General features: G+C 41.6%; 1 protein-coding gene across 1 annotated transcript in view; it reads right to left on the reverse strand.

Moving 5' to 3' along the window:
- WDFY4 (WDFY family member 4) overlaps positions 1-13,515 on the reverse strand; it is a 135,849-nt gene that overhangs the window by 23,926 nt on the left and 98,408 nt on the right. The window contains exons 47-50 of the mRNA XM_009888816.1: positions 7,955-7,997; positions 7,007-7,126; positions 6,314-6,431; positions 5,502-5,611 (exon numbers count right to left, since the gene is read on the reverse strand). Coding sequence (XP_009887118.1) covers positions 5,502-5,611; positions 6,314-6,431; positions 7,007-7,126; positions 7,955-7,997 — 391 coding nt within the window. The remainder of the gene's footprint in view (positions 1-5,501; positions 5,612-6,313; positions 6,432-7,006; positions 7,127-7,954; positions 7,998-13,515) is intronic.

Genomic DNA, 13,515 nt, shown 5'->3' on the forward strand with positions numbered 1-13,515 from the left:
GCGATGCCTCCTGTAGCTTGAGTAAGAAGGCTTTGTAAATAGGCTCCCCTTGATTGGGCAGTCTATAGTAGACACCAGCCACAAGGCTCCTTTTATTGCCACAGTCTCCAATTCTTACACATAAGCTTTCAACCTGCTTCCTCTCCTTCCACACCTGTCTCTTCTGAACAGCCTGTAGCTATTGATAGCTGCACTCCAGTCATAGGATTCGTCCCACCAAGTCTCAGTAATGGCAACTAGGTCATAGCTTTCTAAGCAGCACAGTGGCTTCCAGTTCCTCCTGTTTCTTGCTCATGCTGCATGCATTTGTGTAGAGGCACTTCAGCTGGGCTGTTGGCTGTGTCACCTTCTTAGAGGAACATCTCTTAATTCCTTTGAGGTATGTCACTAGTTTCCCTCTTGGCTCCTATTACCTTAGAAGCCCCTGGCTCATGTCTGTAAGACTTCAGGTGTGCTGCAGTGTAGCCAGCATGTCTCAGAGCAACAGGTTGAGGGCCCTCGCTAGCACCCCATCCATCTAACCTTGGTGTGTTATCCCACAGCTTGTCATGGGCAAGCCTAATATTATCCCCCTCCCCCTTCAAGCTCTGAGCCCTGCTCATCCCAAAGTGATTTGCGAGCAGTGGACACAACTTCAGTGTTTTCACTTCTGTTGTGACCCAAACAGTTGTGAACAGTCTTATGTGCAAGTCTCCTCAGAGAAACCTTTGGAGAAGCAGGGGCTACCACTGAAATAACATTCATCAGACCCAGGTGAACAGGAAAGGCCCAGTGGGCAGGAGACTGCGGGAACTGTTTGTTCCTTATGGGAAGGAGGGACAGCATAAAGAGGTGAAGAAAGGAAGAATGTCTGGGTCCCAAGCTGAATTGGTGTGTAAGGAAGGAGAAACAAACTACCTCACATCCTGAGAGCAATTGCACATGTTTAGTTTAATGAGAGTCAAACATGAGACAAAAGCAGCCTTATTAGCCCAGGACATCCTTCTGAACTAAGGCCTCAAGAAGAAAGAAAAGGAAAAAAATAATCACTCACGATGAAGAGTATATGCCTTACACTGAAACTATTTCCTACAGGATTTGCTAATGGGATTTCAGATACTGTATGCATTTGTGAAAATTCACATTCAACTTTATGTAGGGATCCCTAGACTGAGTACAAAAGGATTTATTTTTACATAAAATTTCTACAATAATGGAAATAACGAAACAGAGAAACAGGTTTGGGAGACCATCTGAATGCATTTGTCAAAACAAATAAACGGTTTCAGAAGAAAGCTGACTTTTAACTGCATAAAGTGACAGAAACAAATTGTTTCTCAATACCTAGTTCAAGTACTGGTAGCAGTATAGCTGCCCAACTACAGCACACTCCCAGGCCAATACAGGTATTTCTCATTGGGGTCAATTAATTTGGATTATATGTCATGGGACACAACATTACATCCCACTTGAGCTAGGGCTCAAGAGAGATTGTCAGAGATAGAACAAGTATCTTTAAATAGTTCTGCAGTGCAGTGAAAATGTATGAATGATTGCTCATTCAACCATTCAATCCTCAAAGCTGGTTCAGTAGGCAAAAAGAACGAGCCAGCAGGATTGCAGAATGAAGACACTAAAACCAAGAGGTGGTGCAAGAATCAATCTGTTAATGAATATGAGATGCAGTCAGGTTCTGCCTATGGCCGTCCTCTTGGGAAAACTTGATAGCTTTTGGTTAGTTTTGTCTCTGCCTGTAGACTGTTGCATGTGCCAGATGAGGAGGATGCTGTCCTTCTGCACAATAACAGTCAATTGAAGCTTTGAATTGCAATCTATTAAATAGAAAAATAACATTTAAGCATCTTCATGCTGTAAAGATGGGATCCCACTCCCATGGACCAGAAAAACCCTGAGCAGCAGTTCCCACATTGGTTTCTGATGGTACAAACCACTGCCCTTTTGACCCCTGGATGCACAGTTATGATGCAACTCCTCTGGATCTACAAACTGCTAAGTCTGGGAACTGCAAGTCAAGAAATAACATTTGCCATATCTTTTGTCAACGTGAAACTACCCTCATGGATAAGCTATCAAAACACAGAAGTCAATAAACCCTAAATTCTGAAGCCACATCTCCTTGCTTGCTTTTGAGATAGACTCCCACTAAAAGCCAACACATACTCCAGATGGAAAGACCTTGTCACCGTTTCCCCTGAGGTGAATTCTGACCAGGTTTTTGGTCCAGCCTCATCTCTAAATGACAGCATAGTTCTGCTTTAATTCCTTGTATTTTATATCCTTCTTCCTTATACCACTGACAATTGTGAAGCCTTCCCACACCCACTCAAGGGACTGAGTGAAAAAGTGGCTAATCACATGAGTAAGCCTAGCTGGAGTTAATCTGATGCACAAGGTCATCTTGTTCTTGATCATTATTAGGCAGGGACCCTTGGAGTCAAATTCAAATTGAAATTAAAACAGAGTAGAAGAAGGACTATAAATAAATCAACAGCTAACAAGTATCTCATTGAAGCATATTAAAGGACTTTGTATATTTAATCTGCACACAGCGCGCTGTGTCTGGTGGTGATTGATGCTTTTTCATCTTTTTTTGCAGCTTTTATGAGAGCTGATGGTAATCTCCTGAGAAACAATATGATTTGTAATAAAAAGATTACCTGTATTAAATAAAAATAATATATACATAGGAAATGCTGTTAGCGCGACAAATCTGGTTAAAGATATTACCACCACGAAAAAATGTGATTTTTTCCCTGGCTGTCTAATTCATTTTAGGGAAAAGTAATATCTTTAAAACTTAAGCCTGTATTATTTATAAAGGAAGCAATAACTGATTTTCCCATTTCCTATATTAATAAATTTATTTGCATATATTTATATCAGAATTAATGAGTTTTCTCTCTATGAATGCAAAAACTGCACTGAAAGGGAAAAAGAGAATCAAGAATTGCTTTATGCCTTTAGAGTTGACAAACTCTTACGGCTTTTCTAGACCTAGATACAGTAAGTTTCTGTTTTCTTTCCTTTCAGTAGAGGCCTTACATTGTCATCAGGAATACTGGAAAAACACGCTTTTTAAAACTACAATTCAGCACGGTATATACAAAGCAACTAGTCAAAGTGATCTCTAGAGAGAAGTTAGAACTTTCCGTGTTTATAAAACTAAGTATCACTGACCTTTGGCGATGCTTTAAACACAAAGACCTCAAAGTGTTTCTAAGAGATGCTTACAAAGGTGTAAAGACTTACCACATGCCCAGAGATGGTGGGAAGTAATTACCTGCAGACAGTGCTTAAACGACTGCTTAAGAGTCAGTGACCCAAGAGTAAGAACCCTATTCTCTACAGGTCTCTGAGAGGTAAACACCAGGAAAGAAGATCAGCCTGCTAGCTGAAAGGCAATAGTGGGATAAGAATTAAAGGGAATAAAATCTAAGTTGAATCAAAAGTAAGTGTCACTAATTATGGAGGGCATGGGGTCCTAGAATGCTTTTCCAATGAAGACACTAAATACAGAAAAATTTGCTGCTTGTTGGTGGAGCTGAGACAAATTCCTGAAAGGAATTCTAGGAAGTACATGAGTAAGGTGAAGTGGAAGATACCATCCAACACCTATCTGATGAGCTGGTTTTTCATCCATTCCTGTACAATATGCAAAGTACATACACACTTTTCTCCAGAGTCAGATCTGAGTACATTTAAATAAAATGTGAAATAATAAGGTTTTGTAAACTGCTGCACAGTACCCTTACTAGAGGCAATACTTTTTCACTGCCTTCTTCTGTGGTCAAGCGCAAATAAGTTCTTTGACTTGAGAAACAGGATGGTATGCCAACATCAATTTTTCACAAGGAGTGCACCCAAGTTGTTACATTTCCTTGTAATGTGCATTGAGACCAGCAGTTTGCATAGCTTTTTAAGATGCTGAGAAGTTTGCACAGCTCCCAACTCAGCACCCTTCCAAGGTCTTGAGTTTGGGAGTACTCCTTTCCAATCTGCTCTTGACTTGATGATACAGTTCTCAGGTCTTCTGTTTGCCTGACTGCACCTCCTCACAGTTAGCAGTTGCTAACTTTCTATAGGACAACTGGGGAAATGACAGCAAAAAGCTCAGCTGAACATGCAGCAACATAAGAGCAAAAGAATGAGAATGGAAGAAGTTCAACAGATCCACATCCAGACAAAATTTTGAGTTCTTCAGGTCTCAGCAGCCTTTGAAGATAACTATCCCCACAAAAATGACGGTTACCTGCTAATCACACATAAACACAGCCACAAAGCAGCTACTCAGACTGGGAACTTGTTATGCATGAAAAGTGTGCCAGTGAAATACAGCAGTCTTTGCTGTTTACAACAAGAAATAACTGCTCCATAGTCATTCATGACTGCAGCTAACATATGGCTCACAGAGTGTGATGGTAACCGTTGCCTCAGGTGGTTCACTAACCCATCAGCTACTGCTGGTAACAGCCAATATCATAGGGCTTATTACTTAATTAGCACAGCACTTTATTTGTATTAGTTCATTAAAAAAAAAAAAGGAAAAAGAAAAAAGACCAGCACACTCACCATACATACAACAGTCTCTGAGTGTGGAATATTCTGGCCTAGCTGTCTCCCTCACACTGCTCCGTAAGTACAGGGAGATTTCAGCAAGACACCCCTTAAAAAATACACTTTTGAGGACCTGTCCTCCTGGTAGACCCTGCTATAACACAACATATATTACAGAAATAAGGGTAACAACTGTCTGCTACAGCTCCAGTGTCTGTGCTTGTGTGTCACCAACTGCCTGCTGAGGAGGGCTGTCAGGAAATTTTATTGCCCTGTATGCTGACCAGCTGGAAAAGGTAAACACAAAGTTCAGTTTCCGTTACATTTGATTCCATGGTGAGTGCTTTTGGCACTGTAAAACACTGCCAAGTTCAGAACAGGCTAAACCAGAATATTCTTTCTGGACCACTGGATGTAGTTATGTAGTCTCACTCCACTTCTCCAGGGAGCAGACCCCATGATCCCTATGATTCCCCACCCACCAGAACCCGTGTGTCCTCATCGGGCCCAGGAATGCTCTTGATGCCATCACAGCCAGCTCCAAGTGCTTGCCTGTAGTCACATTACCATATGGGCACTTGGGCTTAGAATACCTACCATGAAACTCTCATCTGCCCCAAAGTCAGAAGCTTATGTTCAGACAGGAAGTAAAGTATCATCTAGGTGTTTATATACCTCAGCTCTCACAAAATGCATCACAGGTCCAAAACTAAATAATCCTTCCCCCTCAGAAAAAAACCCCAAGTTCATCAGGCATCAATCATGCTCCCATCAAGATGTGTTCACTGAATTCAACAGACACAGCATAGAGCCTTCAGTAAGCCCAGAGTCCACACAGAGTATACAGAAAATATCAAAAGAATTAATCCCCCTTCATTACACAGCCACTATAACATGCTACATGGTTCAAGACAAGGTGTACAAGGGAAGCTCTCTTGCCCCCTTACCTGCAGAGAACAGAAGGTCTGGGTAAATGGTTCCATTCGGACCAGGTAAGATGCCACTATAATTGCTGATGAATAGTGAGTACAATAATGGCATTGGGCTGACAGGTCTCCTGGAAATTGGACACAAATCAGATTTCAGTGCAAAATATCACCATTTTAAGCCCATAGCATCTAGTTACCACAGCACAACTAAATAGGGAGCAGGTCTTTAAAGCAGATGTGTTCAAGGATCTGTGAGCAAAAGCACACCTTGCATATTTGCATTGAATGTGCACAGTCACTCCCATCTCTGTATCTTCCTTTTTTGCCTTCCACATTTCATTTTCTGAAGAATAAGGCCTTTAACTTATCAGACCATCCCCTTCTCCACTAGTACCAAAAAAGGTCTTGATCTCCAGAGGTCAACAGCCTCAATGTGCTGTTTCCTTTTGTTACAGTAGCTGTTGGCTAAGCTGCGTGCAGCAGTCTTCTACATGCAGCTTAGCTAACAGACAAGACTAATGTGTGCAGCTTAGCTAACAGAGCAGTCTTCTCTAGGGAACGTTGCTTTTTTCTGTAGCATCTCATCCTGCCCAAGGGAAGAGAACCAAAGCAGCAGTACAAGGCACATAAGGCAGTGCTTGCAGGAGTCATTTCTCTTTGAATCCTCAACCAGTTTGCACCCAGAAGCGAGAGGATCTCCTTGGCGTGGTGGTTCCCTAGCCACAGCTCTGGAAAGTTTTTGGGTGACCTTTTCCAAGGGATTCACCAGCACGCCCAAAGGCCTGAGGGGACTCAAGCCTCTACTGTCAGTTATTCTCCTAAACACTCACCCTCACTCTTCTCCACCTCATTGTAGCGCTGGATGAACTTGCGTTTCCTCTCCATAGTCTGTGCTCCCATGGGCTTTGACAGGTCCCGAAATGTATAAGGATTAGTAAGGTTTAGAGTCTGAAAAGCAAAACCAGCAAAGAGGTGGATTTTTAGATCCCTGAGTCTTAGACATCATGACTAGCTCAGTGACACTGGATAGTAGCAAGGCTGTGTTGGAAGTTTTACCTTCAAGAAGGCCATAGACTCAGTACTAAAACTGATCCAGAACTGGGATGGGACTTGGAAAGAGAGTGGCAGTGTGTGCCACTGAAAGGATAGCATGTACAAGGAGCTTCACAAATAAAGGACCTGGCAGGTTGAAAATTGCTTTCAAGGCTTTTCTGTCCAAACCTCCTTGTCAAGGGTCACAGAAGCCTGTCCCTGCCTACCTGCTGAGCCAATGCAGCCTGCTCTTAACTAGGTATGTATTTAACAGATGTTCATCCACCTTTCTGAGGCAAAATGTGATCCTCAGCATGCCAATTTGAAGATAAGGCTAACCAGTACAGTATTAGAAGAATCAATACAGTTCAAATTAACTATCTCAAATTTTGAACCTTTGGTGTAGACCCCTCTGCTTCAATGGCATCATAGAACAAACCTTCATATGGTTGCTATTATAGAAAGTACAGAATGTTGCAGCAAACACTGACCTCGGAGTGATAGTCAGCAAGGACCCATGGAAACACAGGATACTGCATGTAATCATTGTAGCTGCGGCCAGCCAATGTGTTCAGGTACATGAGGTAATCAAAGTTGCTGATCTCCCTCTTCTGTCAGGGAAAGGAAATAAGCATTAAAATTCTGTAACTCCACCCCTGAAAACCATGCCTCAAAGGCACCCTCAGAGCCCTCTGGTTCCTGGGTCCACCAGGACAAGAATTATAAACATTGTAATCAATCACCCATCGCCATTCAGGTCAGCACAATATCTCTTATACAGCAATCCATTCAACAGAATCTGAGTTGTCATTCTGGCTCTTCTTCAGACAGACCATTTGCATTTGCCAGTAATCACCGTAAAAGCACAGTAAATACAGTGCTTTTATACTGTATTTGCATAACAGAGCACTTTTTCTCAATTTAAAAGTGAGCCAAATGCATGCAATGTGTATATTGGAAAATCCTGGACAACTGCCTGTACAGAAAAGGGTGCACAAAGTGCTACATATAAACAAGAAGGTATAGACTTCTTCAATGTCTCTTGGGTCACCAAGATCAGGGGTACAGGAAAGTAAATGCATCTCTCAGCTCAGCAAAACCTCTAGGAAAATGAGAGATGACCTGATTTACATGTACTGATGACCTGTGAACTGTCACTCAACTAGGGGGCTCTCTTTGGTCTCAGTTTAAAAATGTGCATAAAATCACACTTAATCTGCCAGACAGTAGCACCATATGTTCCACAGCAGGAGAAGCAAAACCTCTGCAATAATCACATGTAAATACTCTGCTCCTCTTGCCAATAAACTCACCTCCAGCAGTGAGAGAACAGCTCAGGCCTTGAAGTACATACATACACATGCATATATCTGCATGCGGACACACGGACAGGTGCTGAAATTCTTGGCTTAACCATGTGCAGCCAAGATTTAGCTTACCTGCCACTTCTGGAGCATTGTCTTTTCCCCTCCTGAGTGTTTCCTGTAGGGAACAAACATTCAATTGAAATAGCCTGCTTCAGAACAACAAGAGAAAGTCAATACACTAACATCTGTGCTCCCTGTGCCCCCTGCTCTCATCCCACAGAAATGAGAGAACACCAAGACTAGAAGAATGTTGAGGTTTCATCATTGACAAAATAATTCCAAAATCAGAGTGTCATCAGTTAGGTTAGCGCTGCACAGTACAAAAAGTTAATTACTGCTTTCACTAGGAAGCAAAGCTCTGCCTGATGAACATCTCTTTTCTTCAGATGGCAGATGAATTTATCACTGTCAGTCACTCTCCCTGTGACATGCTGACTCTCCCTCAGCTACTTGCCAGTTTGCTCCTGAATGAAGTGCCACTTGAAGTATGATATCGAATAAAGAAAACAGAAGGAAGTAGGGTGGTGGTGATAAGGATGGATTCTGTTTGCCTTAAGATATTGCTGCAAACTGTGGTGGTGATACCACATGGTATACTGCAAGAATTCAGAAGCTGACTCACAGGCAAAGAAGATGCCCCTGAAGCAGAGGCAGATGGACAGCTGGGGACAGCAACCTCCTCAGCTGTTCTGAGCTAAGCCACACTGCCAATCAGCCTGTGCTCCTGGTCTCATCCCACTGTAGAGCTAGAGTGCTAGTGACAGGTACCATTAAGGCTGTCTGTTTCTATTCTGAAGCCTTATTCTCAAAGGCTCATCCCTTTCTGAAGCATTCTGAAAATACTAGCTTGAAAACAGAGGTGTCTCAGTCTCTATATCACAGATATTCTTTTTGCATAAAACACTTTGAAACTAACGTAGTCCTTAAAAAATGGGTTGCCATTTATATATATATATATATTTAAGTAATAGAGTAAATACAGTTTTTTTACTTTGTTTGCTCTCAAAATGCAACTTTTTACTGAAACTTTAAACAAAAACCAAACCAGCTGAAGGCAGATTCTAAACAGGGGAATTCACCTGAAAATGTGAACGGGTCAAAGGTTCTGAGCCAATGGAAGTAACATTTCAACTACACTGAGCTAGAAGGTATGTCACTATCTGAAGGTCATGGACTTGCTCTTGTCAGTTCCTAGAGACCAAACTGAGACAAGTGACAGCTTCTTGATTAAAGAAACTTTTGATCTGCCAAAGTAAACAGGGTTACTGACGTAATACGACACAACTGGTGGTAGGAGATGCTCTTCCCTTTGAGTGTACAACTTAAAACTAATCCTAAGGTGCCAGCTCAGAGACAGGATTACTTCTGAATGATGACTTCCTGAAGTGTAAGAAAATCAGTTCAGACATAGATTATAAAACTGCCACAGGAATAACTAGCTGCTATTTTGCACTCGTGCTCTGTATTGGATCACACTAGAAAGCCACAAAGCTACACTTAAAGCAGCGTCAAAGATCTTAATAAAATATCAGAAAGGTCTATATTTATTACAGTTTTATTGAATTTGCAGTAATAAATTCTTGTAAACTACCCCTCATGATTATGAGCCATTAGATAAAAGGAAGAAATTCTTTACTGTCAGGGTGGTGAGACACTGAAACAGGTTGCCCAGAGAAGCTGTGGAGGCCCCATCCCTGGAGGTGTTCAAGGCCAGGCTGGATGGGGCTTTGAGCAACCTGGTCTAGTGGGTGGTATCCCTGCCCATGGCAGGGAGGTTGGAACTAGATGGTCTTTAAGGTGCCTTCCAACCTAAACCATTCTATGATTATTTTACCGCCTATTCACTCCTGGACCAGTTAATAGTGTACGGAAAGGGAAACACTACAGGTTACTCAACACAGTAATTTATTCCTTGCTTAGGCACTCTGTTCAGAGAAGAGTCTGTATCTGAGGGAAGGTTTTTGCATAACTTAAGTAATAACCTATTCCATGAACAAATGTGAAACAGAGCACTAATTCCAGCTCATGGTCCACAACTCCCACGCTTTGTCTAGTTCTCCTGCTAAGCATATGAAACCTGACAATGATAGGCTACATTTACAGAAACCAGGCAAAACAAAAAGGTTGTTTCTGGTATGGGAAAATAGGATCTTCACTCTTTGTCCAAAAAAAATGAATAGATTATATGATGGTCTAATTTGTAAATCAGAAGAAAGTCTATTGACAAGAGTAGAGTTCCAGTGGTTTGCACGCTGATTCTGAGCTACACATGGCCAAGGATGTAGGAATTTTAACATAGAAAACATGTATCATGAGCACTTACCCATGACAATTCAGCCCTCTCACACTATACGTAGATTTCACAGAGCTTTGCCCCACTGGCAAAGGTCTCCAACAGACATTTGGAACTGACAGAGAGTATCTCAAAGGGATAGAACAGGATCAGGATTCCTGGCATTATTTGAAGTGTGGTTGGATTAGGGTGTTTGTCACAGGGGGATCAGGTTAGGTTCTTCCCTTTCCACAGGGGCAGACTCACTAAAACTGCCCAGGTTTATTTTGGATTTATGGATGAGTTAGAAAGCAGGGGATTATGTAATGTACAAACCTGCTCAATCCATCAGTCCTCCAACATTTTAAAGTGGGAGCATTATAAAATACTATACACCAGAATAAACTGGGCCAGTTTGTGTGTATATTATGCAAATATACATAATATATGTTGACTTGTGGGATGCTATGACCCTCTAGTGGAACTCTTGCTCTGCTTGTCACAAGCCCTAAACAGCTAATAAAGACTCTACAAGGGTCAAGCCAATCCTCTCTCTGCTGACTTTGGCAGCTGCTATATAATTCCAAGAGGTTGACGAGTCCACAACTTCATGAAAATACTCAAGGCTAAACGTAGCCACTCCCCTGTAAGAGCCCTCCTTCTGGGTCTCAGGGGAGCAGGCAGGCTGCTCCCTCTAAGACCCCAGAGATCTGGAATTCTGTATTCTCCCTTGTTGACTCGGAGGGGCTTAGAACATGAATCACATTACAGGCAGCTCAAGCCCATTCCTCCCTTCTCCTTGGTAATCAATCAGCATTCCTCCAGACAACACCTCTCTAGCCAGCACAGCAAAAGCTCGAAGCAGATCAACTGCAGCTATTCAACCACAGTAAGTGCATTTAAAAATAAATAAATAATCAAAGGCTGGTTTGAAAAAGAAACAAGAGAAGTGTTTTATAAATGTAAAACTAAACTTCAAGAGGGGATGAAGTTATGTGAAGTCAAGAAAAGTACCTACATATCCATCTATATCTAAATCTATAAGGTATTTGTAGGGCACTAGCCATGGCAGAATCTAAGCATGATATGTACTAATGATGATCTACTTTTGGCTACACTATACATAAGTGATTTATTAATCCCTCTTCCATTAACATCAGACTATGATCTCACTCTTGTGATAGCCAGTGCTCTCCATTTGCTAGAGACAGGTGGACCTCAACCCATTTGGAGATTCATTGCAGATGAGATAATCTCAAAGGATAAGATTTTGCCCCCACTGAAATTAATACTAAAATTCCAATAAAGTTAATTGGGTTCTTAGACTTCACAAAGCTGCTTTCATTTTCTTTTGGTCTTCCATCCTCCAGACTTCTTAAGTCTGCAAAACAGTGCCAAGGCTCTCCTAAAACCACTTTTCTTAGAAAATTTTTGCAATTACCAAAAATATTGTGAGGAAAATCCCCTTCCTGGTAAGTCACAACCTAGGTTCAAGTCCTTCTATTAAAAGAGGAAAGAAGAGGCCAAAAGGAATGTCAGCTTTCCCTGTGAAACAGTCAAGTCTTTCTCAAACCTCAGAAAAGTGTTAGGTTAGATTACTTTAGAATAAAGGTATAGAGTCCTCCTTGTTTGATTGTACCAGTCTACCTTCTGGGTATTCTTACTCTATGCTCAAAGAATAGAACTATAATACAAAATTTACAAATAAGTATAATATTAAAGCAGGGTTCCTTGAAGTAGGATTTCTTGAAGGGGCTAGAGAGGGAGAATCTCCCTCGAATACAGAACACTGCACCGTGTGTATTCACAGGCTTAAACCAGAAAAAGGGGTAACATTTCAACTGGGGAAATACTGCACCCAGGCATGCTTCAGGTCACAGAAGAAAAACATCAAGTAAATTCAGTGAATTTGTTGAGGTGAGCAGAATGCAATCTCCAACCCCAGAATCAGGCAAGCACATCAACATTACCAGCTTCTTTACGCCAATAATATCCCAGACCCATTATCAACGAGAGGGACCTCAATGTTGCATCTCCTGTGAACAATACCTACCCCAAAACACACAGCTATTTCTCCTCCATAGTTCTTTTTTTTCCAGATACTATTTTGAAATTATTGCAACCAGTTACTAAAAGTTTGAGCTTGGTAGCCCCCATTATAAAGACAAATTCCAGGAAATTCACATGTTACAAAGGGAAACTGTTGTACCAACTGCAGTTTCGAAGGGTCACAGATAGATGAATATAAACTGCAGCTCATATCCTCTCTACTGCACTCCCGAATGAGCCTGTGTCTCTATCTATCCGATCCGGCACGTGCTAAGGCTGGTATCACAAATGTGGTGAGTTTTAACACAAACATACAAGTATCTCATACTGTGTTATAGCCAAGTAAAATGAAAGAGCCAAATGACTAAAATGGACAGTTAAGGCAATGTTAGAAGCTGACAAACAGCTTCTAACCAGGTCCAGATGCTTTTTCTTTCTGCATAATTTGAAATCTAACATTTCAGGCACTGTGTGCCGTTCAGTTCTTTTCCCTCCAGCTTGAACTTGCATGCTGGAACCAAACATTATGCTAATGATCTCCAGGGACCTAGCATTGCTGTTGCTTAGGAACAAAAGTTTCACAGGCTGTGGAAGGAGAATTGAATAGAGAGACCTTGGAGCTGGGGAAATCCTTTTTGCCACTCCTCCTCCTCCCTGCACACTCACATACACAAGTTTCTTGAAGGGCTGCCATTTTCCACCACAGAAGTATGATTCAGCGTTTGCAGGACTGTGCAAAGGAAATTGTCCTCTGCTCCCCACTCACAGGTTTATTTACAGACTGAAAGACTAATTCATTACTCAAAGAAGAGTAGACAGAGGACGACTACACGGTAACAGACCACGAAGGTTCATCCCACACTACTGAAAAAACAAGCAGCTTGTGACATCTATACCTCGCCTTTTAAGTCTTCCTAGCTGCTAGCCGGTAAGATCTTATGCATGGGGACAGTCTGGCAGAGTTGTTAAGATGAAACAATATTTTTGTTTATTCTTGGTGGGCCTTGGTTTTATAAGTGACCTTGCTCTGAAGTGATCTAGAAAAGTAAGAAAATTAAGGAAGGAAACCTCTCTCTCTCTATTTGCTCGTGGCAGGATTTAGTCTAAACTTGCCTGTTAGCAAGAGACTGCATTTAAGATAGTCAGTGAATTAATCTCTCTTCCACAACAGGTCGTATCCAACAAAAAGAAATGGTAACAGGCTTGTAAGCAGGGAAATAAAAACACAACCTAGCTGGAACTGCTTGGCTTCGTGTAAAATCATTCACTGTACAAATGCCGGTTTTAAGCTTTATATGAAAGTATTTCCATA

The sequence above is a fragment of the Charadrius vociferus genome, unplaced genomic scaffold (assembly GCF_000708025.1).
Source record: "Charadrius vociferus isolate BGI_N301 unplaced genomic scaffold, ASM70802v2 scaffold436, whole genome shotgun sequence".
Taxonomy (NCBI): Eukaryota; Metazoa; Chordata; class Aves; order Charadriiformes; family Charadriidae; genus Charadrius; species Charadrius vociferus.